Source organism: Gorilla gorilla, chromosome 1, assembly GCF_029281585.2.
Source record: "Gorilla gorilla gorilla isolate KB3781 chromosome 1, NHGRI_mGorGor1-v2.1_pri, whole genome shotgun sequence".
Taxonomy (NCBI): Eukaryota; Metazoa; Chordata; class Mammalia; order Primates; family Hominidae; genus Gorilla; species Gorilla gorilla.
Window position 1 is genome coordinate 199,686,971 of NC_073224.2, and position 16,393 is coordinate 199,703,363.

At 41.2% G+C, this 16,393-nt stretch overlaps 1 protein-coding gene across 1 annotated transcript in view; it reads right to left on the reverse strand.

Annotated features, from left to right (window-relative positions):
* ZMPSTE24 (zinc metallopeptidase STE24) overlaps positions 1–15,989 on the reverse strand; it is a 44,713-nt gene extending 28,724 nt beyond the window's left edge. Inside the window, exons 1-6 of the mRNA XM_019016244.3 lie at positions 15,544–15,989; positions 12,960–13,106; positions 6,071–6,157; positions 5,408–5,524; positions 3,823–3,975; positions 1,877–2,018 (exon numbers count right to left, since the gene is read on the reverse strand). Of these exons, the coding sequence (XP_018871789.1) occupies positions 1,877–2,018; positions 3,823–3,975; positions 5,408–5,524; positions 6,071–6,157; positions 12,960–13,106; positions 15,544–15,666 (769 nt within the window). The 5' untranslated portion in view covers positions 15,667–15,989. The remainder of the gene's footprint in view (positions 1–1,876; positions 2,019–3,822; positions 3,976–5,407; positions 5,525–6,070; positions 6,158–12,959; positions 13,107–15,543) is intronic.
* Positions 15,990–16,393: the final 404 nt, after the last annotated feature.

Consider the following 16,393-nt stretch of genomic DNA (forward strand, 5'->3'; position numbering starts at 1 on the left):
GATAAAAAGAAAATAGCACCAATATATTTCACATATTCTATTGACTACCTCCACTGTCATAGCATTAACTATTATTTCACGTTATCTGATTGTAACTTAAGGGATCAGCAACTTAGGTTGCTCCTTCAGTAAAAGCAGCTTAGAGACTATTCTGTTGTACTGATTAATGATTAAATTTCTAGTTTAATATTACCTAAAAAAAAAAAAGAGTAGTTATTTCAGAGGCTAAAGAAGTAAGTATGAACTGGCTTATTCTACCATTTCTCCACAGACTTTTAAGCTACTCCAAATCGTGCCTTTAGTTGGGCTGTATATCCTCAGGAGCCACTAAATGTCTGACACACACACACACACACACACACACACATATATATATATATATTTTTTTTTTTTGAGACAGAATTTGGCTCTTGTTGCCCAGGCTAGAGTGCAATGGCTTGATCTTGGCTCACCACAACCTCCACCTCCGGGTTCAAGCGATTCTCCTGCCTCAGCCTCCCAAGTAGCTGGGATTACAGGCATGCACCACCACGCCCAGCTAATTTTTTGTATTTTAGTAAAGACAGGGTTTCACCATGTTGGCCAGGCTGGTCTCGAATGCCCGACCTCAGGTAATCCACCTGCCTTGGCCTCCCAAAGTGCTGGGATTATAGGCGTGAGCCACAGCGCCCAGCCAGATGTCTGAAATTTCTATGTTCTTCCAGTTGCTGTTGATTCATTCTTTTCAGTTGTGACCATCTCTGTTCTCCTCTAACCCTGTGATTGTTTCTGCTTCTATTCCTTCATCTAACACTGCTGCTTCTCGCTGGTAATATTTTATTTTAGAGCAGGGATCAGCAAACTGTAGCTCACAGGCCAAATCCAATCTGCCATTTATTTTCATAAAGTTTTATTGGAACACAGCCACACTCATTTGTTTAGTATTGTCTATGGCTGCTTTTGCGCTATAATAGTAGCACTGAATAGTTGCAACAGAGAACAAGTGGCCCGCAAAGCTAAAATATTTACTATCTAGCCCTTTACAAAAAAACATTTGTGAAACCATAGCTTAGAGGAAACACAACTGAAACCCAGAAGGGTGAAGTCACTTGTTCAAGATCCTATAACTGGTAAGTGGCAGGAACAGAACTATTACATTCATTTATATGGACTTTATAAATTCTGAAAGTCATAGAACCTCACAACAGTTTCTCTCTATATCTCCGTAGCCTTCTTTGAGACTTTAATAGTCAACTACCAAAGTCTCAAAGAAAGTAACAGACTGGGTGTTAATGGGAAGTCAAGATTTGAGTAACGGTCAAGAGACCACTTAAATCTCAAAAGTAATCATCAAAAAAGCAGAGTGTAACAAATCTGCAGTACTCAGTGGTACTGCAGTCTTTGGTAATCAATCTTCAGGTGAATCCTCCAGAACACTGGATATTTTGTTGGAGGAGACAAGGCCAATAACACTGGCTTTGTTTAAGAGCCTCCAAACTAATACTAAACAGAATTTGACTATTCAAGAGTCCAACTTAACTACCTAAAAGAACTAGGCAGATAACAGAAGTGAATAAATCAGTCTAATATATAAGATAATATAACAAAGAGTGAAAAAGCCTTGGCCAAAAATTTAAAACAATACTGTAAAACCAAACAAACATAGCTGCAGACAAGAGCAGGATTTGGCATCAAGCCACCAGTTTCTATCCCTGGCCTATGTTATCAATTTCTGTAAATCTTAAAAAGCCAAAAGGTAAACTCCTAGCCTTTAAATAACAAATTTTAAAAAGAAAAAAACAAAAACTGATTAATTCTTTTATTAAAATTTTAAGAATAAAGTATCAAATAAAACAAACCACTTGGATAAAACTTTCTCATCCCCAGGTAGCCTTACCTTCCACAACATACACCTTCGTCAAAGGAAAGTCAATACTCTTTGCCATTACTTCAATTTCTTCTTTAAGCTTTCCCTCAGGCAGAGGTGTGAATTTGTCAAATAAAGGGGCAATATAATCAGCATAGATTGTGACAAGAACCTGAAAAGTAAATGTCAGAATAACATATGAACATGTTCTTAAAGAAAAACCATTCTTTATTATACAGATTAAATTATATTAAAACAATTATGTTGACCTCAAACTTGAGAACAAGGAACTTACTTGCTCTGGTATTCCCAGGCCCAAATAGTACCAGATAGTAAGAGCATAATATCTGTCTGATGAATTAAATTGAAATGAGTAGTCTGATAACAGAGTAAACTTATGAATTTTATTTTAAAGGATAATGCTACTAACAGTGATTAAAATCTCTAGGTGGTAATAAGTATAGTCCTTTCAAAACTATCTTGGGGATTTCCGATGCTTCATGAGTCAATCATAACACGCAGTTCTGCCTTTTAGCATAATCACAATAGACCTGAAGTCTTTCCTAAAAAAGAATTAGTAGAACTTGATTGTGTGCTGTTACTTGGTTGGCTTATCAGCTAAAATTAATTACCTGTAGTTCATAATTGTACATTGTGGTTGAAATAGCACTTCCTTAAGCATTTTTAGAGCATTTTCTCTGCTCTTTTTCGTCTTACTTTAATTTGCCATACAATAGATACCTGTAAATCCAACTAGCGCCCATTTTCTGATCTTGATCCCATCAATGGAAAATGAAACAATGAGCATTATGTAATTCAGACTAAAATAAACCTCAGCTGGGGCGTGGTGTCACATACCTGTAGTCCCAGCTACTCAGGAGGCCAAGGCAGGAGGACTGCTTGAGCCCAGGAGCTCAAAGCTGTAGTGCACTATGATCATGCCTGTGAAATAGCCACTGTACTCCAGCCTGGGCAACACAGGGAGGCCCTATCTCTAAAATAAAATAAAATAAAATAAAATAAAATAAAATAAAATAAAATAAACCTCATCAGTGGAGCTGAAGAGCTGATAGATGATAATTTCTGGGTGCACTGAACAGACCACTTTGGGTTTTTTCATTTGGGTTTTTTAAAAATTATTATTTGTAGAGACAGAGTCTCACTGTGTTACCCAGGCTGGTCTTAAACTCTTGGGCTTAAGCAATCCTCTCACCTTGGCTTCCCAAAGTGCCAGGATTACAGGCATAAGCCACTGTGCCTGGCCCTGAACAGACCATTTTGACTGTGTTGTAGTGTTTGTGTTGTGAAGCACTTGAGAGTACAGAAAGAGAAGAGGAATAGGAGACGTGAGGGAGGGAAAAATCAGGGGGAAAAGAGTGAGAGGGAAAAGGAAAGGAGAAGAAGAGAGGCAGGAATAGGTGGCAGTTGGGGAGAAAAGGGAAGACAGGAGAAGGAAAGGAAGAAGAATGGGTAAAAGATAGAAGGGGAAGGGGAAGTAGATGGGGCAAAGAAGGGAGAGAGTGTCTAACGGGGAAGGGAAAGGCAAGGGAAGGGAAGCAGAAGAAAGCCAGTTAAGTATATGCTTTCTTTCTCTTGTCCCTCTTAAATCTCATTTCTCTTCAAAATAACCATGATTTTAGGCAGTGGAGGTCAGTCAGGAGTCATTAAATTATCACACTTAGTCATTCTGGTGGCAACTCACAAATGCACAACCCAAAACTGCCTGACAACTGAATCATTAAAAGTGACTAACAACTAGTTTCTATGACCTGAAGAGTTAGCATAAGGAGAAGGAAATTTATGGTCAGTCAATACTCCTGTTTCTACAATCAAAAGCAGAAACCAAGGGGGAAATGTATATAAGCACCTATTTATATTTCAGCTGCTTCTTAAGAACTGTTTACATGCCAATGAAGATTACAGTAATCTCACCAAGGAACTTTTGTAAAAGAAAACGAAATAAAGATTTTACTCACCAGAGACACAACTAATGTGAACAGCCAGGCATAAATAAAAAAATAGTCACCCCCAATTTTAATAATGTAAAGTAGAAGTGAAGACACAGGCAACAAAATACACTGAGTCACAACAAATTTCTTGATTGCATCTTTCATGAAGAACCCCAAAGTCTGCAAAAAGAAAACATTACCACAAGAAACTGAGAAACTGGTTCTGCTTTTTAAAATAACTGATAAATAAATACAAAGGATACATTATTAAAGCAATTTTTAAAATTAACATGCAGTGAAACTATATTATACGACATTAGGCAGCTTAAGACAATGGGTAAATGTCTTGCATTTTACAGCTGAAAATTCATTTAAACATTATTAACTGAGGACGAGTGCAGTGGCTCACGACTGTAATTCCAGCACTTTGGAAGGCCTAGATGGGAGGATTGCTTGAGCCCAGTAGTTCCAGACCAGCCTGGGCAACATAGTGAGACCCTGTTACTACTAAAAATAACAATAAAAAAATTAACCCAGTGTAGTATAATTCATCTATAGTCCCAGACACTAGGCAGGCTGAGGTGGGAGGATTGCTTGAATCTGGAAGGTCGTGGCTACAGTGAGCCATGATCCTGCCACTGCACTCCAGCCTAGGTGACAGAACGAGACCCTGTCGCAAACAAACAAATGATTAGTAGCTGAAAAACAATAGATATTAGTGCTAAAGGAGTTTATAACATAAATTTCTTTTTTTTTTTAAGAGACAGGGTCTGGCTCTGTTGCCCAGGTTGGAGTACAGTGGCACAATGATGGCTCACCGTAGCCTCAACCTCCTGGGCTCAAGCAATCCTCCTGCTTTAGCCTCCCAAGTAGCTGGGACTTCAGGTGCATGCCACCACAACTGGCTTTTAGAATTTTTTTGTAGAGATGAAGTCTCACTATACTATCCAAGCTGGTCTTGAACTCCTGAACTCAAGTGATCCTCCCGCCTTAGCCTCCCACAGTGTTGGGATTACAGGCGTGAGCCACTGTACCCAGTCAAGACTTTCTTTCTTTTTTTTTTTTTTTTCCTTGAGACGGAGTCTCGCTGTCACCCAGGCTGGAGTGCAGTGGCGAGATCTCAGCTCACTGCAAGCTCTGCCTCCCAGGTTCACGCCATTCTCCTGCCTCAGCCTCTCGAGTAGCTGGGACTACAGGTGCCCACCACCAAGCCTGGCTAATTTTTTGTATTTTCAGTAGAGACAGGGTTTCACGGTGTTAGCCAGGATGGCCTCGATCTCCTGACCTCGGGATCCACCCGCCTCGGCCTCCCAAAGTGCTGCGATTACAGGCATGAGCCACTGGGCCTGGCCTTAAGTATTTTTTTTTTTTAATCAGTGTTGACCAGGTTGGCCTCGAACGTGTAGCCTTGCCTCCTCGAGTGCCAGGGCAACTGGCCGGAGCCACCACAGCCCCCAAGACTTTCAGCTATGATCTTTACCATATCTGTAGTTCCCTTTTTTCTCAATTCATACTCTGAAATAGTAAATTATGTTTAAATTATAAACAGTACAGGACAAAAGCACAGAAGTTTTTCACATTTAAAAGAGAACATTTGTATTCTTTATTATACCTGTTGATTGAAGCCATGTTTTTCTTCTATCACAAAAGTATTATAAAGACTCCATGGCAAACCAGTCAATGCACTGAAAAGCGTAGCCAACAGCAGAAACACCAGGGACTGAGTAATCTAAGCAAAAGAAAAAACAAAAATCCAGTTTTTATGAACTACTGGCAAACAAATCAACAAGTATTTGCTGAGCACTTACTTACTACATCCCAAGCAATATGCTTGATTCTATGGATAACACAAGGTCTGAAATATCATCCCTGCCTTCAAAAAAGTTTACTTTTGAGAGAAGTAAATGAGAAACAAAACAATTCCTTTTTTATTACACAGGCACTATATGAAAGGTACCTTAAATCATACAGACAAATCCCTAAGATAAAGAGCCTGGATTCTTGGCTTACCACATGGAAGAAAGTCACCTGATAACTAAAAATACTCACACTGGACTATTACGTGATTGAGAAATAAACCATTGCAAATAAGCCTGTGATATTCTGGGATTTGTTATTGTAACTAATGTTATGCCAATACAGCATGGGTAACCAAGGACTATGCAGACAGAGAGGCAAATCTTAACATTGGCAGAAGCCAAAAAATTAACTTTAGTAGAAAGCCTGCCAAGCTAAAAGAAATACCATGACAAATATATGCTAATGAATCACATACCTCATATTCTGGTCCAAAGCCAGCATAACCACAGAACCGTCCAGAAAGTCTCCAGAGATAAGGTATTCCTCCAAAGAGAAGAATAAGCTATAAAACAAAGCATACTTTGATCACAGTTGAACAGTACTAGAAACTATCATATGAGAAAGCATGGCATAAAGAAAGAAAGGACAAAATAATCATCTCTATTAAAAAAACAAAAGAGGCCAGTACGGTGGCTCATGCCTGTAATCCCAGCACTTTGGGAGACTGAGACAGAAGCATCGCTTGAGGCCAGGAATTCAAGACCAGCCTGGGCAACAAGGTGAGTTGAGACCCCATCTCTACAAAAAATTTAAAAATTAGCTGGGCCTGATAGTGCGTACCTGTAGACCCAGCTACTTGGGGGACTGAGGTGAGAGGATTGCCTGAGCCTGGGAAGTCAAGGCGCCTGGGAAGTCAAGGCTCCAGTGAGCTGTGATTGTGACACTGCATTCCAGCAAGGCAATAAACTGAGACCCTGTCTCAAATAAAATAAAATAAAATAAAATAACAAAATAAAATAATTTTTTAAAAAATAGACCTATTTCACATTTAGCATAAATTATGCATTTAGATGAGTACTAACCATTGAGATATTAAATTTAGGTGGTTAATATAACATTTTTGTCTGTACACTATATATGGATGAATTGTATGGTATATGAATTGTATGGTACATGAATTATCTCAATAAAGCTGTTCTAAAACAAAACAAAAAAAAAAAACTTTTGTCAAAAGACCACAACAAAATCACAAACTAAACTTAGAAAGGTTAAACAGCCGGGTGTGGTAGCATATGCCTGTAATCCCAGCACTTTGGGAGGCCAAGGCAGGCAGATTGCATGTGCTCAGGAATTCGAGACCAGCCTGGACAACATGGTGAAACCTGTCCCTACAAGAAATACAAAAATGAGCCAATTATGGTGGCATGATTCTGTGGTCCCAGCTACTCGGGGGAGCTGAGGTAGGAGGATTGCTTGAGCCTGGGAGGTCGAGGCTGCAGTGGGCCATGATCGTGCCTGCACTCCAGCCTGGGTGACAGAATGAGACCCTGTCTCAAAAAAAAAACAAAAAACAAAAACAAAAACAAAAAAAAAAAACTTGTTCGAAATCCAACAGCTAATGAGTGATAGAAATGGAATTTGAACCACATTAATATGGCTCCATAATTGTCTTTTCTGTGAAAGAAAATAGTCCTTTTCCATCAGAACAAAGCACAGAAGTGGAGAGTCATGTCCACTTACTAAACTGGGGAACAGAATGGGATTATCTGTGTCTTTGCTGGGTCAGGAAGAGGTGAGGTAGGGGCCAGGCTTTCACAGGAGAAGGCTCTTCCTCAGCACCACCCTTTGTCTTGGTCTTGGGCAGATAAAGTGAACACAGACATTCACTAAATAACCAGGACATTAGGAGCTAGGAAGCAGCTCAAAATTTGAAAAGAATGCATGTTTAAGAATTCTACCGCCCAAAACACATACAACTTTGTGGAACTCATTTGTCAAGAGGAATCAATTTATTTTTTCTCTCTATAGGACAGCAGCTTAGGAACACAATGATCAATCACATTCCTTGACTAGAAGCACAATATTCCCACTGGTTCAGACATAGTTCCTCATGGTTTGAGGGATTTTGGTACTATCATATTTCATGGGTACCCTTCCAATCTAATTCCCATTTTCATACATGTATCTACAAATAATATAGTGATTTATGTATGCTTTTAAAGAATGTATATAAATGACATCATATTATACTTATCAGTCTACGATTTGCTTTTTATACTCTAAATTTTCTTAGATCCATCCATGGTGGACTTCAACTTTATTTGGTATTATCAGGATATTTCCTAAAGTGTTTATAACAAATTACACTCCCATCAGCAGTACTCCAGTGTTTCTGTTTTCCCACAATCTCACCCACACTTTAAACTATCCATCTTTTAGACTGCTACCAGTACATTGGATTGGTTTAATATCATGGGTCTCAAATATGGTCTCTGGACAGCAGCAACAGCACCTGGGAATTTCTTAGAAATGCAAAGTCTCAGGCCCTACCCCAGATGTACCAAATCAGAAGCTGGAAGTGGGGCCCAGCAGTTTCTAGGTAAACCTGATGTACACTAAAGTTTGAAAATCATTGCTTTAATAAACTGTTTTCTTTTTTTAAGAGACAGAGTCTCACTCTGTCACTCAGGCTGGGGAGCAGTGTTATGATCATAGCTTACTGAATTTTTGAACTCCTGGGTTCAAAGGATCTTTCCATGTCAGCCCCCCAAGTAGCCAGGACTGTATGCGCCACCATACTTGGCTAATTTTAATTTTTTGTACAGATGGGGTCTCACTATATTGCCCAGGCTGGCCTCAAGCAATCCTCTCACTGTGGCCTCCCAAAGTGCTGGGATTACAGGCGTGAACTACTGCACTCAGCCCCAATAAATTGCTTTTCAAAAGGCTCCCCTAACACTACCTCCAGGTATTTCCACTTTACTACAACTAATTCAATCTTAGACATAAACCTTGTTTTCCCAAAAGACATGCTTTGGTACCACTGTCTGACATATGCTGTAGTTGTTGATCTAATTGACCTGGGATGGTATTTCTTTCAGCCAATTCCCAATACTAATAAATAATGTATAATTAAGGACTTATAATGCTTTTAGTAAAGGCCACAGCAACTATTATTAAAAGTCCAGTATTTAAATAAGCATCAAGGGTAGTTTTAATATGAATTCTGAATGATCTATAAATGCATTTGAAAACTGATACTGCAAACCTTTTGGGGACTGAAAAACAAAGCATGTTTAGTTTCTTTTGGGGACTGCAAAACAAAGCATGGTGAACTGTACAATGTCTCTATGTTGACAATTTCACTAAGCATGCTCCCAGGGTTGTTCTATGGCAAAATTAATGATCCCAGAAAAAATAATTCCAGCACTTTGACATATATTATTTCACTACATTCTTTTTTTTTTTTTTTTTTTTTTTTGAGACAGGATCTCACTCTGTCACCAGGCGGGGGTACAGCAGTGTGATCACAGCTCACTGCAGCCTCGATCTCCTGGGCTCCAGCAACCCTCCCACCTCAGCCTCCAAGTAGCTGGAACTGCAGGTGCACATCACCACACTCAGTTGATTTTTAAAAAATTTTTTTGCAAAGATGGGGTATCACTATGTTTCCCAGGCTGGTCTCAAACTCCTGGGCTCAAGTGATCCTCCCACCTGAGCCTCTCGAAGTGCTATGATTACAGGATTGAGTCATCATGCCTGGCTTCACTACTACAGCCTTGAAAAACAGGCAGGGAAAAGGGTATAATCATCTCTATTTAATAGATGAGGCAACTGAAACTCTTTAACTGAAAGGTTACTTTAACTGAGAGGTTGAAGTAACTTGTCCAAAGAAACCCAATGACTAAGTAATTCCTATGCATTGAGCTTCATTTACACTATCTCATTCACTTAGTCCTTGCCACAAACCACACAAGGTATGGCTTAACATCCACACACTTCTCATTTTATTTTTATTTATTTTTGAGATGGAGTCTCACTCTGTCGCCCAGGCTGGAGTGCAGTGTTGCAATCTCAGCTCACTGCAGCCTCCACCTCCCGGGTTCAAGCAATTCTCGTGTCTCAGCCTCCTGAGTAGCTGGGATTACAGGCATGTGCCAACACGCCAGGCTAATTTTTGTATTTTTAGTAGAGACAGGGTTTCGCCATGTTGGTCAGGCTGGTCTCAAACTCCTGACCTCAGGTAATCCGCCCCCACCTCGGCCTCTCAAAGTGCTGGGAATACAGGCGTGAGCCACCGTACCCAGCCCACTTCTCATTTTAAAGATGAGAAAACTTAGGCTCAAGAAGGTGAAACTGCTCACATAGACACATGCAAAAATTAGAGAAGCAATAATTTAAACTTTTCGACCCTGACCTACTCTGCTCCCCAGCCATTCCATTTCTTCAGTGGGCCCTTTGTTGATATCTGTGAGATATTAGAGAAAGTGTCTCAGAGAGGCTGGACATTTTCTGTCTGGGTGCAGTGTCATATTTATGTGAACAGTGGCAACCATAAATGGCCACACAATGACTCTATTTAGGTTCCCTCAGGTAGAAAGTACTACGGCAAAAAAAAAAAAAAAGTCGAAGCTAATCTTCTCACTTGATCTCTGTGACCAAAACATACAAACCTATTAATTCTAATCAACACAAAATAGAAATTAATGAACTTGTTTCCAAACAAAACAAGGTTTCAAAGTTACCCAAAATATTCTTCCTGCCAAGCATAAATGCAGCCAGAAAATCCCCAGAGATAAATTTAGCACATTCATGTTGCAGTCTTTAGAGTTTCAAGAATGGTTTTTTCAATGTCATTTTAAAGACTCAGCAGAACAGAGTTTGAAACCCAGTTATCCTACTTATTAGCATGTCCCTTGGCAATTAAACATGCAAACCCTTTAATTTATCCAAGCCTTTGCTTCCTCATTCATAAAAAGGGAATAATAATGCCTATCCTTTCTACTTCACTGTTGTAAACATCAAACAATAAATATAAAAACTATGTATGAAGTGAAAATCATGACGACTATTAACTATTACTGTTCCCAACCTTAGCCCATCAGTACTGCTTCTAGTTTGAGCCACAGTACATTACAAAGCTCTCACTTTATATACGTATTCTCCCTATTTCTGTCATCTCCTAGAACAAACAGCCATTCCTATGGTCACCAACCATAATTACCAAGCTACTGTCTATCTTTCCTGGCACTATTTACCAGGGACAACCAAGCAGATTGAAAATGCTTTTCCTATTATTTTACTATGGCCCTGTAGCGGGTAAAGTCAAAGGACTTCCAAGAAGCAAACATCAGAAAGAGAATAGTGTCTACCTCATCTAATTGCCTTGTCATTATTAAACAGAGAATTCAGACTTTTCAGAGATGAAGAAAATATGGGAGCTATTAATCAGTATAGAACAAGAACTCTTGAGTATTACTTCTTCAGGTAGTGTTGTAAGTTGTTCAACAATTCTCTGGAACTGGTGAAACAGAAGGGGAAATGTCAGTTGACAAAACAGCAAAACTCAGCTGTCAGACATCGACTGCAGAAAGAAGAGGCAAATACACTTACCAAGCAATGGAGGGAAAACATGCAAAATATTAAGTCAAGTTTGGAAGCAGCTAGCTTTTGGGGAGAATGATACATTTAAGATCTTGGATATGTTTAATGTATTTTTTAAAGTTACTATAATTCTTTTTTGAACTCCCTTTAGTCTTTTTTGGACCAAGGCCATTATATAAATACATAAGTAAACTCTCTTTCATCTATTTTAAAAAAAAAAAAAAGAATAGTGTCTAAATTAACCACTTCTACTTCCATCTGTCTCTGAAGGATGATTTCCTACTTGTGACATGTCCCTAACAGAAGAAATGCTCAGATAAATTAACTAAAGCCAGGTCTTTATTGAAAAGATTACTTAATAGCAATAGCTGTGTATCCCCAAAGCCAATGAGACTTTGTTTTCCAAATCATTTATTAATTTTTCTAAATACCAAAATTTAACTCTTCTAGAAGCATTGCCATTTTCCATCACCTTGAAGAAATAAGTGCAGTTTCTAATAATTCGGATCTAACCACACTAGTCTTATTATTCCATACTTGTTAAGAAAAATTTTGTGATGAGCTAGACAATTCTGTCATTTACCACAGCTACATAAAGCCAGTTTCTTTAACTCATGAAACAATGATGGTAGCTGATCATAATTCTTTTAAATTTAGGAATCTTTCTCTTAGTGGTACTAGTGGATCTAAAAGTTCTAGAGAAATGATGATGATGATGATCGGGATGATAAAAATAAAAGTGGCAGGGCACAGTGGCTCATGACTGTAATCCCAGTACTTTGGGAGGCCGAGGCAGGCAGATCACGAGGTCAAGAGATCGAGACCATCCTGGCCAACATGGTGAAACCCCGTCTCTACTAAAAATACAAAAAATTAGCCAGGTGTGGTGGCATGCGCCTGTAGTCCCAGCTACTCAGGAGCCTAAGGCAGGAAAATCGCTTGAACCCGGGAGGTGGAGGTTGCAGTAAGCCAAGATCGTGCCACTGCACTCCAGCCTGGGCGACAGAGAAAGACACTGCTCAAAAACAAAAACAAAACAAAACAAAAAAAGCAACAAAAAAAACCCACATTATTTTATTCAATAAATAGGAACTATATGCTGATTACATGCCAGGCACTAGGTATAAAATGATGAACAAGACTTAACTATTTCTTTAAGGAACTACCAGTCTGCCAATTAAACAGTCAAATCAGGCCAGGTACAGTGTGGCTCATGCCTGTAATTCCAGCACTCTGAGAGGGTATGGTGGCATGCAACTGTAGTCCCAACTACTCGGGAGGCTGAGGTGGGAGGATCATTTGCGCCTAGGAAGCAGAGGTTGCAGTGAGCCAAGATCACGCCACTGTACTTCAGCCTGGGTGACAGAGCAAGACTGCCAGAAGAAAAAAAAAAATCCAGGCAAATTCAACATAATGAGATAAGTACTCTGACAGGAATAATGATAGGATGCTACCCTATCCACATTCGTCAGGCAGGGAGTTTCAAATGGTTGCTTAGAAGACATGACATCTCAGTTGGATCCTAATGGAAGAGGATCTTTTTCCTACCTGGCTTCAGGGTAATAGTTCCCATATTCTATAGTTTTCAACTGACTAAGCAGTTATGTTTCTGTCTTTTTTGCTCCACAGCCGTTACTATCAGTAACAAAGGTTAAGAAAGCATTCTGGGACTTGTAAGTGTGGTACCCTCTTTTGTGTTACAAAAATATGAAAATGAAAACAACCAGACAGACTGTCTCTCCAAGAAGTAAATTACTCACAGTGCCTTCAATCTCTGAATAGAGTCCTGACCAGAAGCTGAAAGTGCTTTTATCCAGTTGATAGAGTCGAGATTTCTCAAATGTTTCAGAATCCATGATCTGTCCTAACTCCGGTGGTACATGAGTTGTTGTTTTATATATCCTTCTCTGAAATATTTTAAAGAAAACACTTTAGTGAAATAGTTGTTTATTACAGTAGTCATTTATGATCAAACATTGAATGGTTTATAGCTTGCCACTTATATCTGTTGAATTTGCTTTATACCTACACAAATATTGCACTTGATCAAGTACATGAAACGACTGATGCAGGAAAATAAAAGCAGAACAAGAGAACCTGAGGTGACCTGACTGGTAAAACTATAATCAGGGTTGTCATCACACTTCAGTTTGTATATGTAAACCAAAGCTGTAACATCACAACTTTGTTACATGTACTACTCATTCTGGGTATTACATACCTCCTATAATACGGAAAACAAATTCATGGAAAGGAGAAGCACACATGCTAACTGTGAGTATGAACAGATACTGAGGCTGCTCATTAAATTTGGTCCTAAATGCCAGAAACTTGAGGAGCACCAGATGGAAACATATCAGGTCTGTGAGAAAAGACCAACTTTCAGCCGGGCACGGTGGGTCACGCCTGTAATCCCAGCAGTTTGGAAGACAGGGGCAGAAGGATTCCTTGAGCCCAGGAGTTCAAGACTGGCCTGAGCAATGTGGTGAAATCCCATCTCTACAAAAAATACAAAAATCAGCAGAGTGTGGTGGTATGCACCTGTGGTCCCAGCTATTTAGGAGGCTGAGGCGGGAGGATCACTTGAGCCTGGGAGGCAGAGGTTGCAGTAAGCCCATATTGTGCCACAGCACTACACCCTGGGTGACAGAGACTCTATCTCCTTAAAAAAAAAAAAAAGGAGAAAGATCAACTATCTCATTATACTAAATTATAAAAGGTAAGGGTAATTTCAGTCCAGGAAATGTAATACAGAGAATGGATACCAAACAAAATAATGGGCCACTACAACATGCTTTCCCTATATATTGTTGTGTGCCAATAAAAGCTGAGGGGAGATCGAGCACGGTGGCTCATGCCTGTGATCCCAGCCCTTTGGGAGATGGAGGCGGCAGGATGACTTGAGTCCAGGAACTCCAGACCACCCCGGGCAACATCTCTACAAAAAAAATCAAAAAATTAGCCAGGCACAGTGATCCGCACCTGTGGTCCTAGCAACTCAGAAGGCTGAGGTGGAGGCGGAGGGGTCGTTTGAGCCCACGAGTTCAAGGCTGCCTTGAGCTATGATGATGCTACTGTGCTCCAGTCTGGGTGGCAGAGTGAGCCCCTTTCTCTAAATACAATAAATATTCTATCCTGGCCAAGATGGTGAAACCCCGTCTCTACTAAAAATACGAAAATTAGCTGGGCATGGTGGCACGTGCCTGTAATCCTAGCTACTCGGGATGCTGAGGCAGGAGAATCATTTGAACATCCCTCCCTCTGCGCGCTGCTGGCAGTGTCAAAGACACACTCTTCCCCTTGCAGACTCTCCCTCGTCCCTCCTAGTTTCTTGCAGTGAGCCGAGATAACGCCACTGTACTCCAGCCTGGTGACAGAGCTAGACTCTAAAATTAAATAAATAAATAAAGATTAAAAATAAATAAATAAAAGTTCAGATCTCTAAACCATGGTTATCTCAGGTAAATTGTGAACTTTCACTTTCTATTTTACCATTTTAATATTTAAACTAAAATAATGTTGATTTTACGAAAAACGAGAAATATATTTCATTTAATTTTATTTATTTATTTATTTTGAGATTGACTTTCACTCTTGTCGCCCAGGCTGGAGTGCAGTGGCACAATCTCAGCTCACTGCAACCTCCGCCTCCTGGGTTCAAGTGATTCTCCTGCCTCAGCTCCCAAGTTGCTGGGACTACAGGTGCACGCCACCACACCCAGCTAATTTTTCTATTTTTAGTAGAGACGGGTTTTTGCCACGTTGGTCAGGCTGGTCTCGAACTCCTGACCCCAGGTGATCCGCCCGCCTAGGCCTCCCAAAGTGCTGGGATTACAGGCATGAGACACCATGCCCGGCCCGATAAGTTTTTTGTTTGTTTGTTTGTTTGTTTTTTCAAACAGAAACAATATATGCACTTTAAGGAGAAACAAGAGTGCAAGTTCTTGGAAGGACTGCAAAATCCTACGGTTAGGCATGATTACATAAATGTCATGAGGAAGTTGGGTGTCTAAATCCTTTTAAAGGCTTATTCCAAAGATAAAGGAGGCCAAGTCTGGGCCCAGGGATCCCAAGGAAGCTGCAGGGAGGGCACAAGAGCCCAAGCCTTCCTCCAGGCCCTAAAGGGATTGGGTCCCATGATAACGTTACAGAAAACTTCCTTGACGCACCAAGACCCTCCTCAAAGCCACAGTCCGCCATCGGGCCAAGTTACGAGACTCAGCAGGGACCACAGAGACGAGACTGGCGCGGGGACCGAAGCAATCAAGAGTCTCAGGGTCGAAGCCAAGGCTACTCCAGGGCTGGCCGGGTATGGGGGTCAGGTTGGACCCTGTCTAGGCTCACCTGCCGCTGTGCTAGGAAGGTCTCCCAAAGATACACTGTCCAGGAAAAGAGCAGCACGGCCCCGAAGATACGCTTCTCGGCCGGCATCTCCCACAAAGCGTCCAGCGATGCCCACATCCCCATGGCCACCCGGTTCCGCCGGCTCCTTCAGCGTGCACCGGTGCCACACCGACACTCGTCCCCTCAGAGCGTCCCCGCGGTGTCACAGCAATATCCGTTCTTTCCGAGAGCCCCTACGCCGATACCCGCCCCCATCCCTCCCTCTGCGCGCTGCTGGCAGTGTCACAGACACACTCTTCCCCTTGCAGACTCTCCCTAGTCCCTCCTAGTTTCTACAGGAAAAGCCCCAGCCCCACCTTCCTCACTTCCGGCCCAAAGAGGGCGGGGACCCAAACGCCGAGTTCGGGGCCCGGCTGAGCTGTGTTGCATCAACATTCTTACCCCACGTCTTGACGCTGGGTTCCGGCCTAGGGTTCTGGCTTTCCTCCTGGGCTAGTGAACGCTAGTCCTCCTCTTTCTAATCTCCAGAGCCGCAGTTCCATCCTCTGGGTCAGCGGCTTACCCTGACTGGGCTGCGGTATCTGCCTTCCTTCCCCCAACAAGGCGACAGGTAGTCGGGGCTGGGGCCGGAACTGACTGAGTGGGCCGCGGCTCCCGTCTGAGGAGGCTAGGAAGGACTGGACAGCAGCCGACTTCCCAGGCTCTAAAAATCGTGCCTCTGAGTTAGAGCTACCTCAAAAGCAAGACCAAGCATTAGAAATGGGGTCTTTTGGCCAGTATTGGGGTGTTCGGAATTCAAGCGTATGAGACAGTGGACGGTAGCGTTGAGAATTTTCATTTGAAAATCTCG